The sequence below is a fragment of the Rhea pennata genome, chromosome 22 (genome assembly GCF_028389875.1).
Source record: "Rhea pennata isolate bPtePen1 chromosome 22, bPtePen1.pri, whole genome shotgun sequence".
Classification (NCBI taxonomy): domain Eukaryota; kingdom Metazoa; phylum Chordata; class Aves; order Rheiformes; family Rheidae; genus Rhea; species Rhea pennata.
Window position 1 is genome coordinate 5,287,063 of NC_084684.1, and position 19,681 is coordinate 5,306,743.

At 59.0% G+C, this 19,681-nt stretch overlaps 1 protein-coding gene across 2 annotated transcripts; it reads right to left on the reverse strand.

The window, feature by feature from the left end:
- Window positions 1-1,900: 1,900 nt before the first annotated feature.
- Window positions 1,901-3,884, reverse strand: HES4 (hes family bHLH transcription factor 4). Of its 2 annotated transcripts, none has more exons than XM_062593315.1 (4): window positions 3,723-3,884; window positions 3,467-3,562; window positions 2,936-3,023; window positions 1,901-2,827 (listed from the first exon to the last, which is right to left on the reverse strand). In XM_062593315.1, the coding sequence occupies exons 1-4, from the start codon at window positions 3,831-3,833 to the stop codon at window positions 2,262-2,264; spliced, it is 861 nt and encodes a 286-aa protein (XP_062449299.1). In that variant the 5' UTR covers window positions 3,834-3,884; the 3' UTR covers window positions 1,901-2,261. The 2 variants fall into 2 exon arrangements, with proteins under 2 accessions (XP_062449299.1, XP_062449298.1); XM_062593314.1 differs by having other exon boundaries at window positions 3,645-3,884.
- Window positions 3,885-19,681: the final 15,797 nt, after the last annotated feature.

Sequence of the window (19,681 nt, forward strand, 5' to 3'; positions counted from 1 at the left end):
CTGTGTGCCATGTTTGCACGGGTGCAATCATTCCAAACCCACTCAGATAAGAGTTTTCCAGCGTGTGAGCTCAGCAGTGTAGGGCTTGGCAGTCTTGCTCTTGGCCTGGGTACCCTGTCAATAAAGGAAATTTGCTGAATCCTGGGCAGATGCGGAGGGGACTGGGCAGTGAGGGACAAGGCCAGAGACATGGTGGTGCCCTGGGGAAATATGCAGTTACACACAGGCGACAGGCAGCCTTTCATCTGCTCTTCCAAGCTTTCTGCAGACAGAAGAGGAGGGCTCGTAACTGGCTGTGGGGGATGGAAGAGAATCGCTGTAACATGATTTTATGTCTGTGATTGCATAACAAAACCTCCTGGGAACCTCCTGATTCAAATGGATATCTAGTTTTGATTCTGAGAGTGAAGATTTTCATCACTGATCGATTGCCCACGCTTAGGTGTGTAGGAATTACTGGTCTGGATCCGCACCATGCTCTAAGCAGCCCTCATGCCTGTCTCTAACCTTGGCCAAAATCTGATAAATGTGGTAAAAATAAAATTATTCAGAAGTGGAAAATACTTCTGGAAATTACTTCCCCCCCCCACAGGCACATACACTGCCATATTCTCGTAGGAGCTGCAACCTAATTGCTAATAGAATTAAACCTTGAAACATGAAATTGCATTTACCTTCTAAAAAGATAGGTCTATTGAATTAATTGGTGGCTTTGCAAATGTCAAGTCACTCTCTAAGCCAAAACACTGCTGGTCCCTCCACAGCCCAACCTGGCTAACACAACTGCCAGGAAAACTCATAGGATTTGGTGGGAAGGGGGGGGGGATCAGGAGAATGAATACACCCCTTTGCCTACAGGGATCCCGTGCACTCAGGGATGGAGGAAGCCCAGCCGAATGGATTATGCCCCTCGACATGGCTTTAGCACACATACATGTCATTTTTTTGGCTTTTTTCTCCAAGATTACATGATACCCCCCACCTCATAAATTTGGAGCAAAGTACACAACACTTTCCCTTCCATACTGTGCATTCACTCTTGATGGTCTTTCTCCATACCATGGCCTTATTAATTGGTGACAATTGGAAGTGGTTAACGCTGTGTGTGTAAGGCTGCAATTGCTTCCACTTGGCCAGGATTCAAGTACTGGGAGAGAATCAGAATGGGTGGCAAAACTGTCTTTTCCTCAGTTCCCTTGCTTTCTGAAAAAAAAGGAAAAAAAAGAAAAAGAAAAGCCACAACCCTGACTTATTCTCTTTTATGAGGTAGGCATTGTGAGACCAGGCAATTGAATTTACAACAGCATTGAGTATCAGAGTCTATCTGGCCCTGTCAATGAGAGTGGAGAGAAAAAAAAAGACACACATTAACCCTCAGCTCTGAGTTCCCAGGCATTTCAATAGGGTTCCCAACTTCCCAAAGAGCCCGCTGCATACTCGATGAGACCCTTTATACCTTCTAATTACCCTCCTCACAATAGGGACAGACTCTCTAGCCTCCTTTCTAGGCAAGATAGTAACTTCTGCACACAGCACTCCCCCCATATGCAACCCTTAAGAAAAGGGTAGTAAGGAGTAAAAACTCTTAAAAGGGATGTTATTTCAGTAACTTCTCCATGAACGGATATCAAGTACAGCTATTCAGTGCAGATTTAAGAAGCATAGACTTAGGGAGTACCCTCCCTTTTGAGCAGGGATCCTGTATTTATGAAATTTTCAGGATATATTGTAAGCATAGCCACCTTTCCCCACCACACACTTTTTAACTCTTCTGCCCTCCCCCAAACTATCCCTTCCAACTAAGGTAGGGACTGCTCCCTACTAGTTTGTGGGGTTTGCACACATAGGACGAGCTTGTCCCTGCCCACTCTCCCACACTAAATGAAAGGAGAAAGAGGTATCTATTTCAAAGAATTTATTTAAACACCTGCAACTTTGGGAGTAGGGTTGGGGGGGAATTTAAACAGGCGCACACACACAGACAAGATACAAACAACTTTGGCATTATACTTTGAATATTTGTTACAAAACTATTTTTCATTTATTTTTTTAAAAAAGTATCTCAAATAAAGGTATTTTAAAGGAGTAAAAATACAAGTTGATATCCCAACCTCTGAAAATAATAAATAGATTGTTCATAATGAGGTCTTTCCTTTCTGTTTAAATCTGCTTAAAAAAAAAAAAAAAAAGAAAGAAAACATAATGGGGCTCCATACAACGGAGCCAACAGATGAGTTTTTGGGGGAATTGCTTTAGGCAAGTCACCAAGGCCTCCAGACCGATCCGCTGCGCTCTCCGACAGGACTCCCCGCTTGGGACGCCGGGACAACGCTGCCCCCAAATGATGTCAACCCCTGTACCGGGGACGCCGACGGGGTGGCTGCCGTGTTGCTGCCCGCGGACGCCGGGACGTTGGCGTTGGCATACAGGGGGATAACAGGTCCGGAGTTGGGAGGAAAGGCCGGGTTGGGGATGAGGAAAGCGAACTGGCCGTCGGTAGCAGGGACCAGCTGAAAGCCTCCGTAGACCTTGGGGGACAGGGCTTCAGCAGGGTTCATTTTGCAGGGCACCGGCATCGCTCCAGCTGCGGCGGGCGGGAGCTGGACGTGCAGAGGCTGCGCCAGATGTGCGGGCTGGCCGGCCGGCGGCGGCGGGTAGTTCATCGCCACGATCTGGCCCAGGCAAGCGGAGAGGTGACTGAGGAGGCGGGTGCGCACGTCGGTGTTCACCCCTTCGCAGGTGGACAGGAACCGGGTCACCTCGTTCATGCACTCGTTAAATCCAGCCCGGTACTTGCCGAGGACGCTGGGGTCAGCGCTGAGGGCGGCTGAAAAGCAAGGTGAGATGGGAGTGAGCCTCGGGCCAGAGCCCCCACGCCGGGGCACCCCACCGGGGCACCCCCCGCCCCAGGGCCGCCCTCGGGGTCCCTGCTCACCTGTCATCTGCGCCCGCTGCAGGTTCCGCAGGTGCTTCACCGTCATCTCCAGGATGTCCGCCTTCTCCAGCTTGGAGTGCCGCGAGCTCTGCGGAGGGAGGCAGCCAGAGGCCACCGCTTCAGCGCTGCTGCCCGAGCGCCACTGCTGGCCCCCGTGCACCTGGTCCCCAACCAGGCAGCCCCTTCCCTCCACCCTGGAGCCCACCATGCACCCGGCATGCTGCATGCACCCGGCATGCTGCATGCACCCGGCCCCCCCCCAGCTCATCATGCATCGCACCCCCCCCTCAGAACCCACCATGCACCCAGCAACCCACATGCATCCCCCCACTCCCATCCCCCTCCCCCGGAGCCCGCCATGCACCCAGCAACCCACATGCATCCCCCCACTCCCATCCCCCTCCCCCGGAGCCCGCCATGCACCCAGCAACCCACATGCAACGGCCTCCGGGAACTCACCATGCACCCTGCACCCCCCCTCCGCAGCGCCCCCGCACCTCGCACCCCCTCCGCAGCCCCCCACGCACTCACATCCTTCTTCAGTGCGTCCAGGATGAGCGTCTTGAGCTGCCCCAGGCTCTCGTTGATCCTCGCCCGGCGCCGCTTCTCCATGATGGGCTTGGAGGACTGCGGGAGAAGCGCGCACGGTGACTGCGCCGCCCGGCTCGGCCCGGCCCGGCCCGACCCGACCCCCGGCCCCGGCACCGACCTCAGCACGGCCGCGGGCTCGCCGCCATCCAGCGCCGCCGCCGCCGCCGCCGCGCCCGGGCCGCCGCTCGCCATTTACCTTGCGGTGCTCGCTGGCGCTCCGCGGCTTGTCCGGCGTGTGGCTGGCGCTGGCCGGCGCGCCCGCGATGGGCGAGGCGGTGGGCTTCTCCATGCCCGTGTCGGCGGGCATCGCTCGCCGCGGTGCGGGCGCGGCGCGGTGCGTGGCGGGCGCGGGGCGGGCGCGTGCGGCGGGCAGGCGCGCGGCGGGGCAGGCGCGCGGCGGGGCAGGCGCGCGCCGCGGCGGCAGTGCCGGCGGCCGGCGCCCCCCCGCCTTTATACCCGGCGGCGGCTCCCCATTCGTGTGAAACCGCCGCCGCATTCTTTCCCACACTCCCGCCAGCCAATGGGAGCCGGCGCCGGCGCCGGCCGCCGCGCGGCCCGCGCCCCCATTGGCCGGCGCCCCCGCCGCCTGTCCGTCACGCGCGCCGCGCGCCCCGCGGCGGCGCGGGCGGCCACGTGGGGGGCGGGCGGCCCCGCGCTGCGGCGGGGGCATCGCGGCCGCCCGCGCCGCCGCCCCGGCCCCCCGCCGCCGCCGCCCGCCCGCGGCCCCGCTCCGCGCCCTGGCAGCCCGCGGCGCCGGCGCCGGCCGTGCGGCGGGCATTGCCCGCGGCGGGCGCTCCCGGGCCGCGCGGCCGGCCGTCGGAGCGGCGGCGCCCGGCACTCGCCCCCGCCCGGCCCGGTCACCGGAGCACGGTGCGACACGGACAGGGGCCGAGCGCCGCGAGCCCCGCGCAGCCGCACTGCGGGCCCCCCCGCGGGGCCGGGGCTCCCCGCGGGGCCGTCGGGGCTATGCCGGGGCTGGGGCTCCCTGCGGTGCTGGGGCTGTGCCGGGGCTCCCCGCGGGGCCGTGGGGGCTATGCCGGGGCCGGAGCTGCCCGCGGAGCCGGGGCTGTGCCGGGGCTGGGGCTCCCCGCGGGGCCGGGACTCCGTGCGGTGCTGGGGCTGTGCCGGGGCTCCCTGCGGGGCCGTGGGGGCTATGCCGGGGCCAGGGCTCCCCGCGGGGCCCGGCCGTCGGGGCCGCCGGGGCAGTGCCGGGCCGGGGCTCCCCGCGGGGCCGGGCCGCCGGGGCCGCCGGCGCTGTGCCGGGCCGGGGCTCCCCGCGAGGCCGGGTCGTCGGGGCCGCCGGCGCTGGGCCGGGCCGGGGCTCCCCGCGGAGCCGGGGCTCCCCGCGGGGCCGGGCCGTCGGGGCCGCCGGCGCTGGGCCGGGCCGGGGCTCCCCGCGGGGCAGGGCCGCCGGGGCCGCCGGCGCTGGGCCGGGCCGGGGCTCCCCGCCGGCAGCCGCCCCGCCGCCAGCTGCTGCCAGCTGCGGCGGCAGCTGGCGCGGCACGCGAGTCCGCGGCCGGGCGGCAGCCAATGGGCGGGGGGCTGCCGGCGGCGCCGCCGCCCATTGGCTGGCGGCCGCCGCCGCTGTCAATCAGGCGGCGGCGGCGGCGGCCGGCCGCGCTCGTGCCTCCGCCCCCGGGACGCGGCCCGCGGCCGCGGCGGCGCGCGCGCCCCCCGCCCGCCCGCGCGCCGCGCCCGGGAGCACGTGCCGCAGCGCGGCGGCTCCCAGCCCGGGCGAGCCGCGGCCCCGGCGAGCCGCGCCTGGCGGCCGGCGGAGGCGCTGCGCGCCGCGCGCTCCGCTGCCTCTCGCCCTCCCCCGCGGAGCTTCTGCTTTTCCCCTCCCCGCGCTGGGAAGTTCCTCGCGCCCCCGCCCCCCGCTCCTCTTCCCCGTGCGCAAAGCCGCGGCGGGAGCGAGCGACGGTGACGGGCGCTCGGGGCGCTGCAGACGCGCCTCGGGCGCCTCCGGGAAAGAGGCGCTGCGAAGGAGCCAGGGTCGGGCGAAAACAGTGCAGGGGGGAGGGGGAGCAGTAAATCAAGGATTTGGCAAGCTACCCGGGCTTTGGCGCTCGCACAGCTCCCAAAACGAGCCGAAAGATGAAAGCAAGAGGAGGGCAAAAGCCAGAGGAGCTGAAGCCACTCGTCCCGCCAGCCTCCGGCGGCTCTCCCACCTCACATCTCCCACCCTCGGCATGCGGCCGCTGGGAAAGGTTACGATACTTTTCCGGTGTTCTGCAAACTCCCTGGGTTTATCTGGTCGGGAGAGGTGGCAGAATCTTCTGGCGTTTTGCAATGCCCTCCTTTTTTCTCTTCCTGAAGGAATAGTTTTCCTACCCAAGCCACGTTAACCCATGCAAAACGTGCTAGACCCGTGGGGCACGTGAGCTATACCAGGACTTCTGCATTCGCCCCGGTGTGCTCTGGGGCTCGGCGCTTCCTGCAGCAGTGGAGATTCCCGGCCTGCATTTTGTAAGGGGAAACGCAGTCTCCCCCACCCCACTGCTCTGCTGTTCCTTGTTAAGGATGAATAGAATCGCGTTATATTCCCGCGACGTGACAGCGCCAAGCATGTGACATCATGCAGATGGAGATGCAAAATCTCCCTCCACTGCTTCCTTTTAGCGCGCTGAAAGGAAACCGGCGTGTGTCTGCACCGGCAGGCGCGCGCCTGGTGCACAGAGCCTTTGAGATGCCCTCGGCATCCCCGGCGTGGCACGGCTTTCGGAGCCCGTCGGCTCCGGCAGCCCCGTGCCCTGCGAGGGGGGAGCCTGCGGCCTGCCGAAACACCGGGGCGCGTTGCAGCTGGCCCCGGAGCCTCCAGCGGGCGCTTGCGGCGGCCGTGCCGCTGGGTGCTGACGTGCGGCCCTGCCCCGCCGCGTAGCCGCGCCGCAGCAGCCTCGTCGGCACGGGGACCGTCCCCTGCCCTGCGCCGAGCACAGCGTGGCCCTATTTTTGGTCAGTTCTTTTGCATACGTGTAAAAATATCTTCCTTTAATGTGGAATCGCAAAAATTGAAATCCTTAAATAGCCTTCAAGCGCCTGGCTAATTTCAAAATCTCCCTATTAAAAGACCCTTTAACAGAATACAGTATATATATTAAATCTGTGTGCTGCAAGCTTCAGTTGTCTAATAATCATAAATTGAGCATTAGTTTTCCGTAGACAAACATCTGAAATTCAAAATGATCATCTCGACTTCCAACACGTTTTGCCTTTTGTCGTTTTTCTTTTTTTTTAACAACTCTGAAGCGGGGATGAAAGAATCGGTCGCCAAGGCTTGAAGAATCCCCCGCTAGAGCAAAGGCGCTCGATCCCCCCTCCGAAAGCCGCGCGCCTCGCGCCTGGCCGGGGAGGTTTCCTCGGAGGACGCGCCGCGGCCCCCGGCTGGGCCCCGCTGCCGCCCGCCCGGCGCTCTGCTTCTCGCTGGCCCCGGCGAGTCGGGGCCGCTCCGCGGGCCGTAGCCGTCCCGGCGGCCGAGGCGGCGCTCCGGGCCCCGCCGGCCCGCGCGCGGCGCCGTGGGGAGCAGGGCCCGGCCGCGGCCCCCGCAGGAAGCCCGTTCCCGCGGCCCGCCCGCCTGCGGCAGGGCAGCACCGGGCAGGGCGCCGCGCCGCCCTCGCACCGCCGGGCCCCGGCGCCCGGGCCCGCAGCGGGGGCCGACGGCGCGGGGGAGCGTGCGCACGGCCCTGCCGCCGTCGGCCCTCGCTCGCTGCCCGCGCAGCGCCGGTCCTGCCCGCGTGCTCTCCTGTCCGGACCCCGCGCAGGCTGCCCCTCGCGCCCGGGACTCGCTGCTCCCCCTGCCCTGGCTGTCCCTCCGCTCCCCGGACCTCACAGCTAAAGACCGCAGTGCCGGGCACCCCGCAGTGCCGGGCATCCTGCAGTGCCGGGCATCCTGCAGTGCCGGGCATCCTGCAGTGCCGGGCATCCTGCAGTGCTGGGCACCCCGCAGTGCCGGGCATCCTGCAGTGCCGGGCATCCTGCAGTGCTGGGCATCCTGCAGTGCCGGGCACCCCGCAGTGCCGGGCACCCCGCAGTGCTGGGCATCCTGCAGTGCCGGGCATCCTGCAGTGCTGGGCATCCTGCAGTGCTGGGCATCCCGCAGTGTCAGACACCCCGCAGTGCCGGGCACCCTGCAGTGCTGGGCACCCCGCAGTGCCGGGCATCCTGCAGTGCCGGGCATCCTGCAGTGCTGGGCATCCTGCAGTGCTGGGCATCCCGCAGTGTCAGACACCCCGCAGTGCCGGGCACCCTGCAGTGCTGGGCACCCCGCAGTGCCGGGCATCCTGCAGTGCCGGGCATCCTGCAGTGCTGGGCATCCTGCAGTGCTGGGCATCCCGCAGTGTCAGACACCCCGCAGTGCCGGGCACCCTGCAGTGCTGGGCACCCCGCAGTGCCGGGCATCCTGCAGTGCCGGGCATCCTGCAGTGCCGGGCACCCCGCAGTGCTGGGCATCCTGCAGTGCCGGGCATCCTGCAGTGCTGGGCATCCTGCAGTGCTGGGCACCCCGCAGTGTCAGACACCCCGCAGTGCCGGGCACCCTGCAGTGCTGGGCACCCCGCAGTGCTGGGCACCCTGCAGTGCCGGGCATCCTGCAGTGCCGGGCACCCCGCAGTGCTGGGCATCCTGCAGTGCCGGGCACCCCGCAGTGCCGGGCATCCTGCAGTGCTGGGCACCCTGCAGTGCCGGGCACCCTGCAGTGCTGGGCACCCTGCAGTGCTGGGCACCCCGCAGTGCCGGGCATCCTGCAGTGCCGGGCATCCTGCAGTGCCGGGCACCCCGCAGTGCTGGGCATCCTGCAGTGCCGGGCATCCTGCAGTGCCGGGCACCCCGCAGTGCCGGGCATCCTGCAGTGCTGGGCACCCTGCAGTGCCGGGCATCCTGCAGTGCCGGGCACCCCGCAGTGTCGGGCACCCCGCAGTGCCGGGCACCCTGCAGTGCCGGGCATCCTGCTCTGCCGGGCACCCTGCAGTGCTGGAAATCCCGCAGTGCCGGGCACCCTGCAGTGCTGGAAATCCCGCAGTGCTGGGCCTCCCGCAGTGCCGGGCGTCCTGCTCTGCTGGGCATCCTGTGGTGCTGGGCACGCTGCTCGTGCCCCGACCAGGCTGACCCCGCTGCCGGCCAAACCCGTGGGCCCGCAGAGCCCCCGCGGGGGGCTCTGGGCCGGCAGAGGGCGTGGGAATCCCCCGGGAATTCCCGGTGGGAATGGCCTCGGAGCGCGGCATTTCCCGTCCGCGTGCTGGCGAGGGCAGCGATGCCAGGAACGGGCTGCGCGCTGTCGGTCACCGCGGGACTAAACGAACCGCTCGGCCGGGACCTCTCCCCGAGCCGAGCGGGAGCGGGAGCGGGGGCGGCGAGCCGCGGCCCGTGGCGCCGAGCAGCCCGCCGGCCGGCCGCGCTGCCGCGGCGCTCGGTGCCGGCGCGCCGCGCGGCGGCTCCCGGCGGCCCTGCTCCCCGCCGGGCCGGGCTCCGGCCGTGCCTTTCGGGCGCGACCTTGGGCGGTTTGCCCCGCGCGCCCTACAGAACGCGCCCGAGTAGGGTGGAGCGTGTGGAATAACGCCGTCTCCCTGCTGACAGCGAGGAGCTAAGGGAATGGCTTTGCTGCAGGATCCTTTCCGCCGTCGCTCTGAAACGCATGTGACCGTAGAAATAGCAATTCCTGGCTGAATTAGGATTATTGGCGCCTGGGAAGAATGTTGGTTTTCTGGGTTTATGACTCCGGTGCTGCCTTTTTAGATGTGCACAAATCCTAGCATATTCCTTTGCAGAAAGTGCATTCAGGTCCCCGTTGTCTTACTGAAGAAAAATAGATATGTGCTCTATAAATCTGCCTGGAAAAGTTCAGGGTTCTGTTTCTTACGATACCAACAGCCCTTTTGTGCGGTCTCCCTTACTCGTGTAAGAATACTGTGAGGAAACGAGTACTAGCAAAAATAGTGCCCTTCCTTTGACGGTTAATTCAGAATGCATCATAATTTTAGTGAAAAAAATTTACATTAAATGAGCACGTTTTTCAACAGAAACTACCCGAAATGACGCAATTCCCACTTTGGGTGTGGAGATTACTGGCTGTGCTTCTCTCCAGAGGGAATTCTTCTCCTTGTAAGAAGCTAAGAAGATTTTTGTCATTCTAAAACTCTGACATAACGCACAGCCTTTCTCCTCGAATTTCAAGCGTGTTCAGGTTTCAAAGCTCAGCTGAATTTGGGGACAGACTCTCATTTCCTCAAGTAGCTTCGGATCAGGCCGGAATGCTGCGCTGCCCTAGGAACGGTGTGTCGAAGAGGTTTTGTTGCTTTGCAGCGAGTTTTCTTTGGTACCTTGGTGAACCCTTCGACAATGCTGCAGTTACAAACTCGAGCCCAAGGGCGAAGGCAAAGCCCTCGCAGAGCCAGGAGGAACGCGTAACCGCCGCTCGGAGGAGTGCTCTCCGGGGCACTGCCGGGGCGCAGGAGCGGCGCGGGTGCGCGTGGCTGCGCTCGCTGTCAGCGGGACGCTCGGCGAGCCGCGCGCCCCTCCCGGGCGCCCGCGGACGGCTCGCGTGCAGCGGCTTTCCCCTCCGCCCGGGCGCCGGGAGCGCGCCGGCGCCGCGGGGCGCCTCGGGGCGGGCCGCGTCCCCGGCGCGCTCCGCGCCTGCCGCGCGCCCGGGCGTCGCGGCGCCTGCGGCGTCGGGCGCGGGGCGATGCCGAGCCGAGCGCGGCCACGCGCCTCCTCGTAGCGCCGTCGTCCCCTGTAAGCAGCTCCTCTCCACCGTATGTCGTGCCCGGCTTGCTTGTGTGCCATTTTGCCTTCAATGTATCCTGTTAGCAAGGTCCGTAGGAGATGCCGAAGAAACGAAAAGCATGATCGGTGCATTACAGCGCAACTGCAAATAATGCAATTATTCACATGCGTTTAATGCTATTCTGTCATGATACAATTTTGTTTTTACAGTTTGTGTCACTAACTAATAATCCTGTGGCAAAGTGAAAGCCTTTAAACTGTTGATAGATGGAAAATGCAATTTTCCTTCTTAAGGCTTATGTGAAAATCCCTGGGATTCCCTTCTAGATATGTTCTATATATTTAATTTCAATCCTGTAAAAAGCTACCGTGTTCATACATGTTGTATTGTTTCAAAAAACAGCTTAAAGGTTCTTTCCATCCTGAACTCTGAGAACATGAGACAGATTATTAATCCTAATATTTGTGCTTGGTTAGGTGAGAGAGACCAGAAGAGAACAAACTGCTTATAGAGGTCTGCACTTGTCCCTGCCCAGCCCGGATGTGCACTGGGTCCTCAGCTTCCTTTGATCATAAACCCAGTTTTATTGCAGCGAGGCTCCTGAAATTTTGAAGCAGAACTCAAAAGCTTGCAGCTGGGGTGAAAAAGCTCATAAAAGGCTCAGGATCCCTGGGGGCTGAATGCAGGTTTTGTTCCCGTCGCGAGCGCTGCCTGCTTGCCCCCGGGTTGTGCCTTGCTCCCGAGGAGCTGTGTGTGCGGGGTGTTGTCGGGCGGACAGCTGTGGCTGCGCTCAGCCACGCCAGCTCCTGTGTGCCCAGGGATTGGGCTGTAATCCCGCCTGGATTTCCCTCTGCTTTATCCCGTGCAATCATCCCCTGCCATCCATCGCTTTGGCTAGTGTGTCAAAGGGAATGCTGAAGGAGAAATTAAGACATTAAGGGCTGGCAGATTGTGAGGAGGTTCTTCAACGGACTATAATGTGTAACAAATTACAGCGCAGCCTTCTGCCCCGAGCATCCCTTTCAAACCCGGCGCAGCCTCCCTTGTCCCCCTGGAGCTTAACGTCCTAATCAGCCGAAATTAATTATCAGGGTCACGGGACTCGCAGCCCCCCCGAACCTCCCGAGAGCCCGCGAGCGGTCGGGGGCGCCTCGTACCCGCCTGCTTCCCGAGCCCCCGGCCCGTTCCCGCGCTCTCTGCTCCTCCTCACCCCCGGCGCCTGCCAGACCCGCTGCCAAGTGGCTCGCGAGCCCTAGGCTAGGGCAGGCGTCGTCGCTCCCGCCGCTCGCGAAGGGAAGGCAGGGCACGTCCAGGCGCAGACGCGCACGGCCTCCCCTCAGCCGCGGGCCCCATTTTAATTTTTGGGGTGTGCAAAATGTTCCCCGTTATTTTCTGTTTGTCTGGTTCCCTCATCTCTGACTTCTGTGCGCGGTCAGAATTCTTACGGCATGTTCCATGTGTCCAACATGTACCGGCCATCTGGGTCGCCCAGTCTTCTTGTACCAGCAACACAGTTAGAGCTACACTGAAGGCATGCTTTTGCTCCAGGGAAATGGTGCGACTCTTCCGGCTATATGCTAAGACGTTTCTAAGAAAATTACCGTCTGTGCTAATAAACCATTATTCATTGTGCCGGCTGCTATTAAGGACATCCTTTTCGGGGATGTGAAACTAGCTGCGAGAAGGCAATGGTGGTAACACGGTAGGAATTTTGCAACGTTAGAAATGGAGATTTTCTGGAGCTCTTTTACTCTGAAGCAAATGGGTTTTAATTTCTTTTCTCACCTCCCTTCCTCCTTCCCCGCCCTTATAAATTTTAGCAAAAGAAAATTGCAACTGCAAACACAAAAAACCTTTCTCTGAAATCATTGCCCTGGTTTTGTCTTTCAGCGCTGAGAGCCTCCGTTGCATTGCAGCGACAGAATAGACCAGCTGATTGAGACAGATGTTCTCTTCTTTAGCAAGTGCCAACACTTTGCCCAAACACATATTTGCTGACTTACTCTTAACTGGAAAACATCTTCAAAAGGCGGCAGAGATAAAAAGGCAGGGAAAGAAGCTGCGCTGTGTCCAGATTTAACACAGCCCAATGCTCCATTCTCTGAACCCGGTCCTGGTTGAAGAGGTCCCTTTCACTGGATCCTGCTCATTTGTTGATGGATAATAGGGGCTGAGTTGCGGCAATCCATGTGCAGAAAGCAGAAAATAGACTCAATTACATCTGTATTAAGTGGCCTTGGGGAGAAAATCTCCTTACATGCTTTCCACTGATACTGTTCTTAATTATACTGGCTGCCTATGTAAAGCCAAGCACAGCTCTGGCTATTCAAAATATCCACCCTGAAATATCTCCTGAGAAGGTACGGGCAGCGATGTAACCTTCCGACAAGAGATTCAGCTGGCTTTTCCTCTGCCCCCAAAGCGGCGCGGTGCGGCGATGCTGCCGGGGAGCCCAGCCGCGCGCGGCCCGTTCCTGCCAGGGCTGCGGCGCCCGCCGGCCGGGGCTGAGCCCCCAAAGCGGCGCCTCGCAGCACCGCGCCGTGCGGCTCCAGGCAGCACCGCGCCGCACGGGTCCGGGCAGCACCGCACCGCGCGGGTCCGGGCAGCACCGAGCCGCCTGGGCAGCCCCCAGCCGCCTGGGCAGCACCGCGCCGTGCAGGTCCAGGCAGCACCGCGCCGCGCGGGTCCGGGCAGCACCGCACCGCGGGCAGCACCGAGCCGCCTGGGCAGCACCGCGCCGTGCAGGTCCAGGCAGCACCGCGCCGCGCGGGTCCGGGCAGCACCGCACTGCGCGGGTCCGGGCAGCACCGCGCCGCCCGGGCAGCACCGAGCCGCCTGGGCAGCACCGCGCCACGCGGGTCCGGGCAGCACCGCGCCGCGGGCAGCACCGCGCCGTGTGGGTCCAGGCAGCACCGCGCCGCGCGGGTCCGGGCAGCACTGCACCGCGGGCAGCACCGCGCCGTGCGGGTCCGGGCAGCACCGTGCCACCCGGGCAGCACCGAGCCACCCAGGCTGCACCGTGCCACGCGGGTCTGGGCAGCACTGTGCCGTGTGGGCACCACCGAGCCGCCTGGGCAGCACCGAGCCGTGGGCAGCACCATGCCGTGCGGGTCCGGGCAGCACCGAGCCGCCTGGGCAGCACCGAGCAGCACGGGCCGCACCGAGCGGAGCTGGCCCCGCTGCTGCCGCCCGGCCCCTGCTGCCGCCCAGCCCTGGCCGGGCAAAAGCAAAGCACGGGTCGGGGCAGTGCTAAGGCCTACGAACCTTGTCGCATAAACGAAACCTGCTTTTTTTTTTTTTTTTTTTTTTTTTTCCTTGAGGTTTGAGGCAGAGGAGGCAAACTTCAGAGGGCTATGTCATCCAAACAACCAGTGCAAATATCTGTGGTATTTTGCAGCCCCTTTCATTTTGGTTTTCCTTAATCTTATTAAGTGTCTGTTCCCATACCTGGAAAAAGAAAGCCATCAATTATATTTGCTTTGCCTTTGAAAAGATTTGTCATTTTGCCATCTGTAGGCAAGCATGCTCTGCAACAATAGGTTTTGTTTGACTTCACTAGTAAAAAGGTCCCTATTTTTTTTCTTGGCCCCGTTCACAGCTTTCTTTCCCCCCCGCCTCATTCTTTTCAGTAGGCCTGTTGATGAGCTTGGCCTAATCAGATTAACTCAACCCAGACACAGCAGTGGCAGTTTATTCGCTTTTAAAAGGACTCCACGGTTTCCTGCAAACTTTTTGTAAACTCTTCATCTCCGGCTAAACTCTTTTGTAAGCTGTATCCAATGGACTCTTTGAGAGACCCACACTCCCAGTCAATGAAGACCTGTTAGAATGGGTCACTAATCCAGAAGAGTGGAGCAATGCCTTTAAAGCCGTGCACTGAGGCATTGGGAGCCCTGACTAGCACCCGCAGAAAGAGCGAATTGAATTCCCAAATAGCTGGAACATTTAATTTGATTCCTAAAATAAATATTTTGAAAAAGTCCATCTTGTTTACAACGCTAATGAAATAATCTGTTTTCCTCTGAAGTTCTCTGGGTGCTAGGACACGCTTTTGGTGTCTGTTCTTTACCCAGCCCACCCTTCCTCTCAAACAAACCCCCGAGGAACTCAAAAGAAGACAGAAAACAAAGCAACATTTTCTTGACCAGTTTTTACAGATCTGGGTGTCCACACTGCTTTTTTTTTTTTTTTTTTTTTTTTTCCTTTTTTTCTTTTTAGCAGTCATCAGGAAAAAAATCTGTTTGGGACCTTCGGGCACCACTATTCCTGACCTGGAAAGCAGGCTCCCCTCTGCCTCCAAGAGGCTTCTTATTATGGTGTTGCAGGTTAGACTTTTTCCTTCTTTTGGATTTTGATTCCCTTCTACTGAACCACAAGCAAAGCCTCCTCTGCTGCCAGTGGGAGTGAGACGAGGACTGAGCGTCCTGGATGTGTGTGTAACACCCAGCTACACGCATGTGCAAGCTCCTGAGTTGTCTCTCTTCTCCTTCCAGAGTTCCCGTTCAGGAGCTCGAGAGGCATGACTGATACAGCACACATAATTTAAAGCTTTCTCATGCCCCACAACTGAAGAAAAGAATTTCCGTGGTCATTTCTTTATTTCTTAAGCAGAGGTAAGCTTGGTTTCAAAGCGGAGCTTAGCATATCTGGAAGCAACCGAAAAGGTCCATTTTTCCTGGCAGCAGGAGATGGCTGGTGAAGGCCTACCTGTGCCTACGCGTCTCCAACACATGCAGCCCCATCGCAGGCTCAGCCCAGCAGCGCACAGCCGGGACTGTACGCGTGAGAGCGGTCCACACGGGTCACTCCTGCGCCGCCTGAATCTCAGGTCCGACTGCGTCCCATGGAGCGACATCTCAGCAGTAGTTATGGATGCAAGTGAACAGGAAAAGCTGGGACTCGCCCTTGCCAGCCTGGCATCGTTGCTGCCAGGTGGGGGACTGGGAAGGGAGAGCTCGGCCGTCAGAATAGTCTCCATCCGAGGCAACTGCCTGTCTGGGAAGTGGGGCTGATGACATCCGTGTCCTCGGTAAGGCCCTGAACTGCAGCGAGCGCTGGAACTGCCTCAGATTTCCAAGGCAGCTAAAAGAAGATGAATGTCCTATTTCTTGATGATCGTTTTATTTCCCTTTCTTCCCACACATGCCTGTAAGCGTAGGAATTTACGCATCCCACAAAAACAGGAAAAGACAGAAGTTCTGGAGTCTGGTTCGGTAGCCACTTGGGCTGCTGAATTCCCACTGAGCGGGAAGTGCTGTGGCAGCCCGCTGCCCTGTCCCTCCACGAGCCCGCAGCACTTCTCGTGCAACCCGCGAAGCAAGGGGCAGACGGAAATAATCAAACTCGGGCCCAAACGCTTGTTCTTCCAGCCTCCCGCTTCAGCACGGGTGTGTTTGTACACGTGCTCGTAAGAACCCACACCGGCACACATTTCGGCCTCTAGTGACCCTCTTGCTAGCATCGTGCCAGGTCTTTTCCTTCCGAGCAGACTTTCACTTCCGAGGTTGTTGTGAGCTTGTGATTGGCATGTCTGAGCAACTTCATTGTGGAGAAGATTTCATGGCATTCAGTGGAAGTTTCCACTTCTTTAGTGTTGCACAGAGAAGATTAATGTTGTGACTTCATCCCCTTGCCATTGTCAGCGTGACTTAAAGTCACTCCATTTCTTTGACAAAACTTGCCGCAGTTGAAAATAAGCAAACAAGCCCCCAGGGCACACAATGAGCAAAACAGCTCCCTGGAAAACATCCTATTGGTTTCCAGGAAAAAAGACCATAATTTCTCATGGCGCCGGCTTTATGTTAAAAATGCATTGAATGGTAAAACGGTCCCTTAACCGGGTAGGAAAGACAGTGGGTCTGGTCGTGCAATCCTCTCTCTCACTCCCTGCATAACAGTAAGGTATTCCCTAGCTAATTCATGGTCACAAGACACACTTGCTCCCCTAAGTTTTCCTGGAGAAATGTTGTATCTCCAGACCTTTTTTTACTTAAGAATTTTCTTTCCATCCTTTGAGCTTGAATGATCCAAACTTCCTCTAAATTGGCAGCATATTTATTAACTTTTGCTCTAGTTTCCAGTAGTTATTATGAAAGAAATTATCCCTGCATTAAAAACTGGTTAGAAAGTGAGGTGGGAAATAGATGAATCATTCTTAAGCCTATGCTTAATTTCACTGGTTGCTCTGAGGAACTTGGACCAGGGCCGGCCCGGGGTACCGGTCTCTGCCTCTTCTCCGCAGAGGAGAGCGACTGCCCGCGTCTAGACGGGCTCCTCGAGGCGAGGTGCCGTTGCGCTGTGCGCTGTGCCTTCCCGCGGAGGGCCTTCCCTCCAGCCCTGCTACGAACGGACTACCGGGCCCCGAGTGCGGCTGGTGGGGAGGGCCGCGAGCCCGCGGGGAGGCTGGCACCAGAGCCCCTGTCAGCAGAGAGCTGCTCCGCGGCTCCGGGTCACTCTGCTGTATTGCACGCGTGTCAGACAAGGACAAGATCTCATCTGCCCTAAACAGACACCTGGTCGGAGTCCCTGCCCCGGGGGGCTGCGGGCACTGCCCTTGCACGGGGCAGGGATGTGACCCCCCCCCCCCCCCGGGCAGTTCTGCACAGGCTCCGAAGTCCTGCACTGCCGGTCCAAAGCCCTGCTCTTATCCGGAAGTTTTAATTACAAGAGACCTTCGTTAAAAAAAAAGGGAGGGGAATGGAAAGTGGGTGCCTGTCTGGCGCGGCAGAATCAGGTTTTGTGCCTACCTTAGCATGTGCTAATTGGGATTTTAACAAAGATCGCCTTGTCGTGCAGGCTGCCAGTGGCAATGGGTCTCCGACTGAAGAACAAGTCCTGCCATAAGGAGGATCCCGGGGCTTGCTGGGAGCCAGCTCTTCCTGTCTGATCTTCCGCGCGCCTGTCTGGAGCTCGGTGAATAATTAATACATTAATGATACACCTCACTGCGGCACGTTAACTACAACGGCAGCTTGCAGCCGAAACCGGCTGCCTTGCAAAAATCTCACGGTGCGTTTGGGTGCACGCAGATTGGTGTATTGTGGGATTGCTCGTGAAAACCTGTTTCTGAACACGGAGTTGTTTCGTGTTAGATGGGCATAGGGAACCTTGCCTGAATTTCGCTCAGTTTAAGGAGAAGAGACGAAGGCAAATAAGCATGTTAAGCGTGTGTGAGGCAGGCGGACGGAGGAGGTATTGAAACTTCAGCAGCACTGCTTATCAGCGGCTTTGAGGGGTTTTAGCAAGATGGCAAACGCGTTTTTAAATAGCTTCCTGCATTTTAAAACGAGCTGAGAGCCCAGGTGTTACCCAGCCTGGTAATGACACCGCAGCTGCCATCAGCGGGAGGTGTCAGGCCTCGGAGGGTCACGTCCTGAGCCAGCTCACAGCCAGGTATCCCGCATCGCTGCCGGAGAGCAGCCGGGGCCTGCACCGGGGCTGCACCACCCCTTCCCCTGCAGCCCCAGCCCCTCTTCCCTGCCCCTCTCCCCGTGCGGAGGAGCACCGTGCAGCCAGCTCCTGCGGGCACGGCCTCTTTTCCCAGCCGGAATCTTGTCCGCGAGGAAGTCCAGCAGAAATACGGCACCTTTCCTCTGCAAGGCACGTTAAAATTTTTAATGCAGTCTTCCAGTGGAGATGTGACCAGTGGAGATTTAAACCGTGGTTTGAAAGCATGAAGGTATTTCCACAGCCTGGAAGCTGAACTCGGTGAGGTGGAAGTGTGGCTTGGTCTCATCTCCGTGCGACTCCCACAGCAGAGCTGTCCCACAGGACAGAATTCGCATAAAAAGTTCCTGGTTTTGTAATCACTGCTTACAGAAATGAACAATCTAGTAGCAACCAAATCTGTGCTAGCTCATCTCTAATAGGGGTTGGCCAGGCCTTTCATTCTGGCTTAGTGAAACTGCACCGTCAGGAGTTACCGCACTCACTAGCAGCCTTTTTTCAGGTCATATTCAGGAAAATATAAAGCCCAGACAAAGATCTAAAAGAGCTGATGGTAGAAAATTACCCCACACCAGAAAGAGAGAACTTAGTTAAGGTTGCACAGTCAGGCACACAACACTTCGTAAACGCTTGTGTGGAGAGCCCCATCTCATTCCCTTCGCGTATGATGATGGCTTCAACAACGTGGCTGTGAGCCACGTTTCCGCAGGAGCCCCACCTCATCCAGTGCACGGGCTTGGTCCTTGTTTGTAAAGACCTTGTCCCACCTACCGCAGGAGCTGGAAGGTAAGTGGAACAGGGGCACCTGGGGAGAAGAGGGATCTCCTTAAGGCAGTGAGAGAAAATAAGGTATTATAACAGGATGCTTCAAGCAATCTCGTAGCAGGACAGCACTCTAAACCACCCTTTGGCGCTGCCTGGCTGCCTGCGTTACTGCATGGCAGCCTCAGCACCCCAGTCGGTGAAAAGGCAGTCCCTGCTGCACACACTTCACTGTGGGTCACCTCTGAGGCCTGCAAATGTTACCCCCCCCCCCAAAAAAAAAAAAAAAAAAAAAAAAAAAAAAAGAAAAGAAAGAAAAAAGAAAAAAAAGGAAAATCATAGGAGCCATTCCTGAAGATATTCCTGCTCCAGCGAAACGCAGCTGTGCGTGCCTAGCTCCGCTGAAATGAGTGGCACCCGAAGGTAAAGACGCGCTAGGTTGTTTCGCAGAGGAAGCCATGCCCTCGCACTTTGGAGGCCTGTAGCACTCAGATCTTTGAATGGCTCTTGCTGTAGGGCCTTGTTAGAGGCACTTGCTGCGCTGCGAAGTCCTTGCCCAGGGTAGTGTGAAATCCTCTGTCCTTCCCTGACGTGCCAGGCGTATAAACACAACATTCCCCTGGTGCCGGCAGAAGCCTGCTGCATCACAGGGGGGAAAGGTTTAATGAAAAATTTAAAGGCCGGCATCTTAAAATAAATTCCAACCCTGGCTGAAATTTCACAGCGGCTGCTAAATGTCTCTCACTCTAGGACTTGTGTGCGGGAAGGGAAGCAATTGCTCTCTTCCAAGAGGAAAACGGGGCCTTGTTCCCTCACTAGGCTGGTGAGACACGAAGCCAGCTCCATCAGAGGGGTGGGAGGTGATGGATGTAATTAAAAGCCCGGAGGGAGGAGGGAGACAGGGAAGAACAATAAATGGAGGCAGCTTATCTTGCGGCTGAAAGCTGATCTTCATGGACATGTAACATATGGTATTTTCAATAATGGATAAACAGTTTAAAGGGGACCTGCAAATGTTGTCTTTTAATGAGCTAGCAGCAGGGTTATGTGCTGAATACCCTTAACTCACCTTTTATCTTGCTCTCAGGTCCCCCCAAGTTGCGGCCAGCCAGGCTCCCGCTGGGCTCTGAAGCCCCAGTACACACTGTGTCATGTCACAGCTGCCATGGACCCAGCCCGGCGGGGTCGGGGGGGTGAGTATAATTACCCAAGCTGGAGTTTGGCCAGGACAG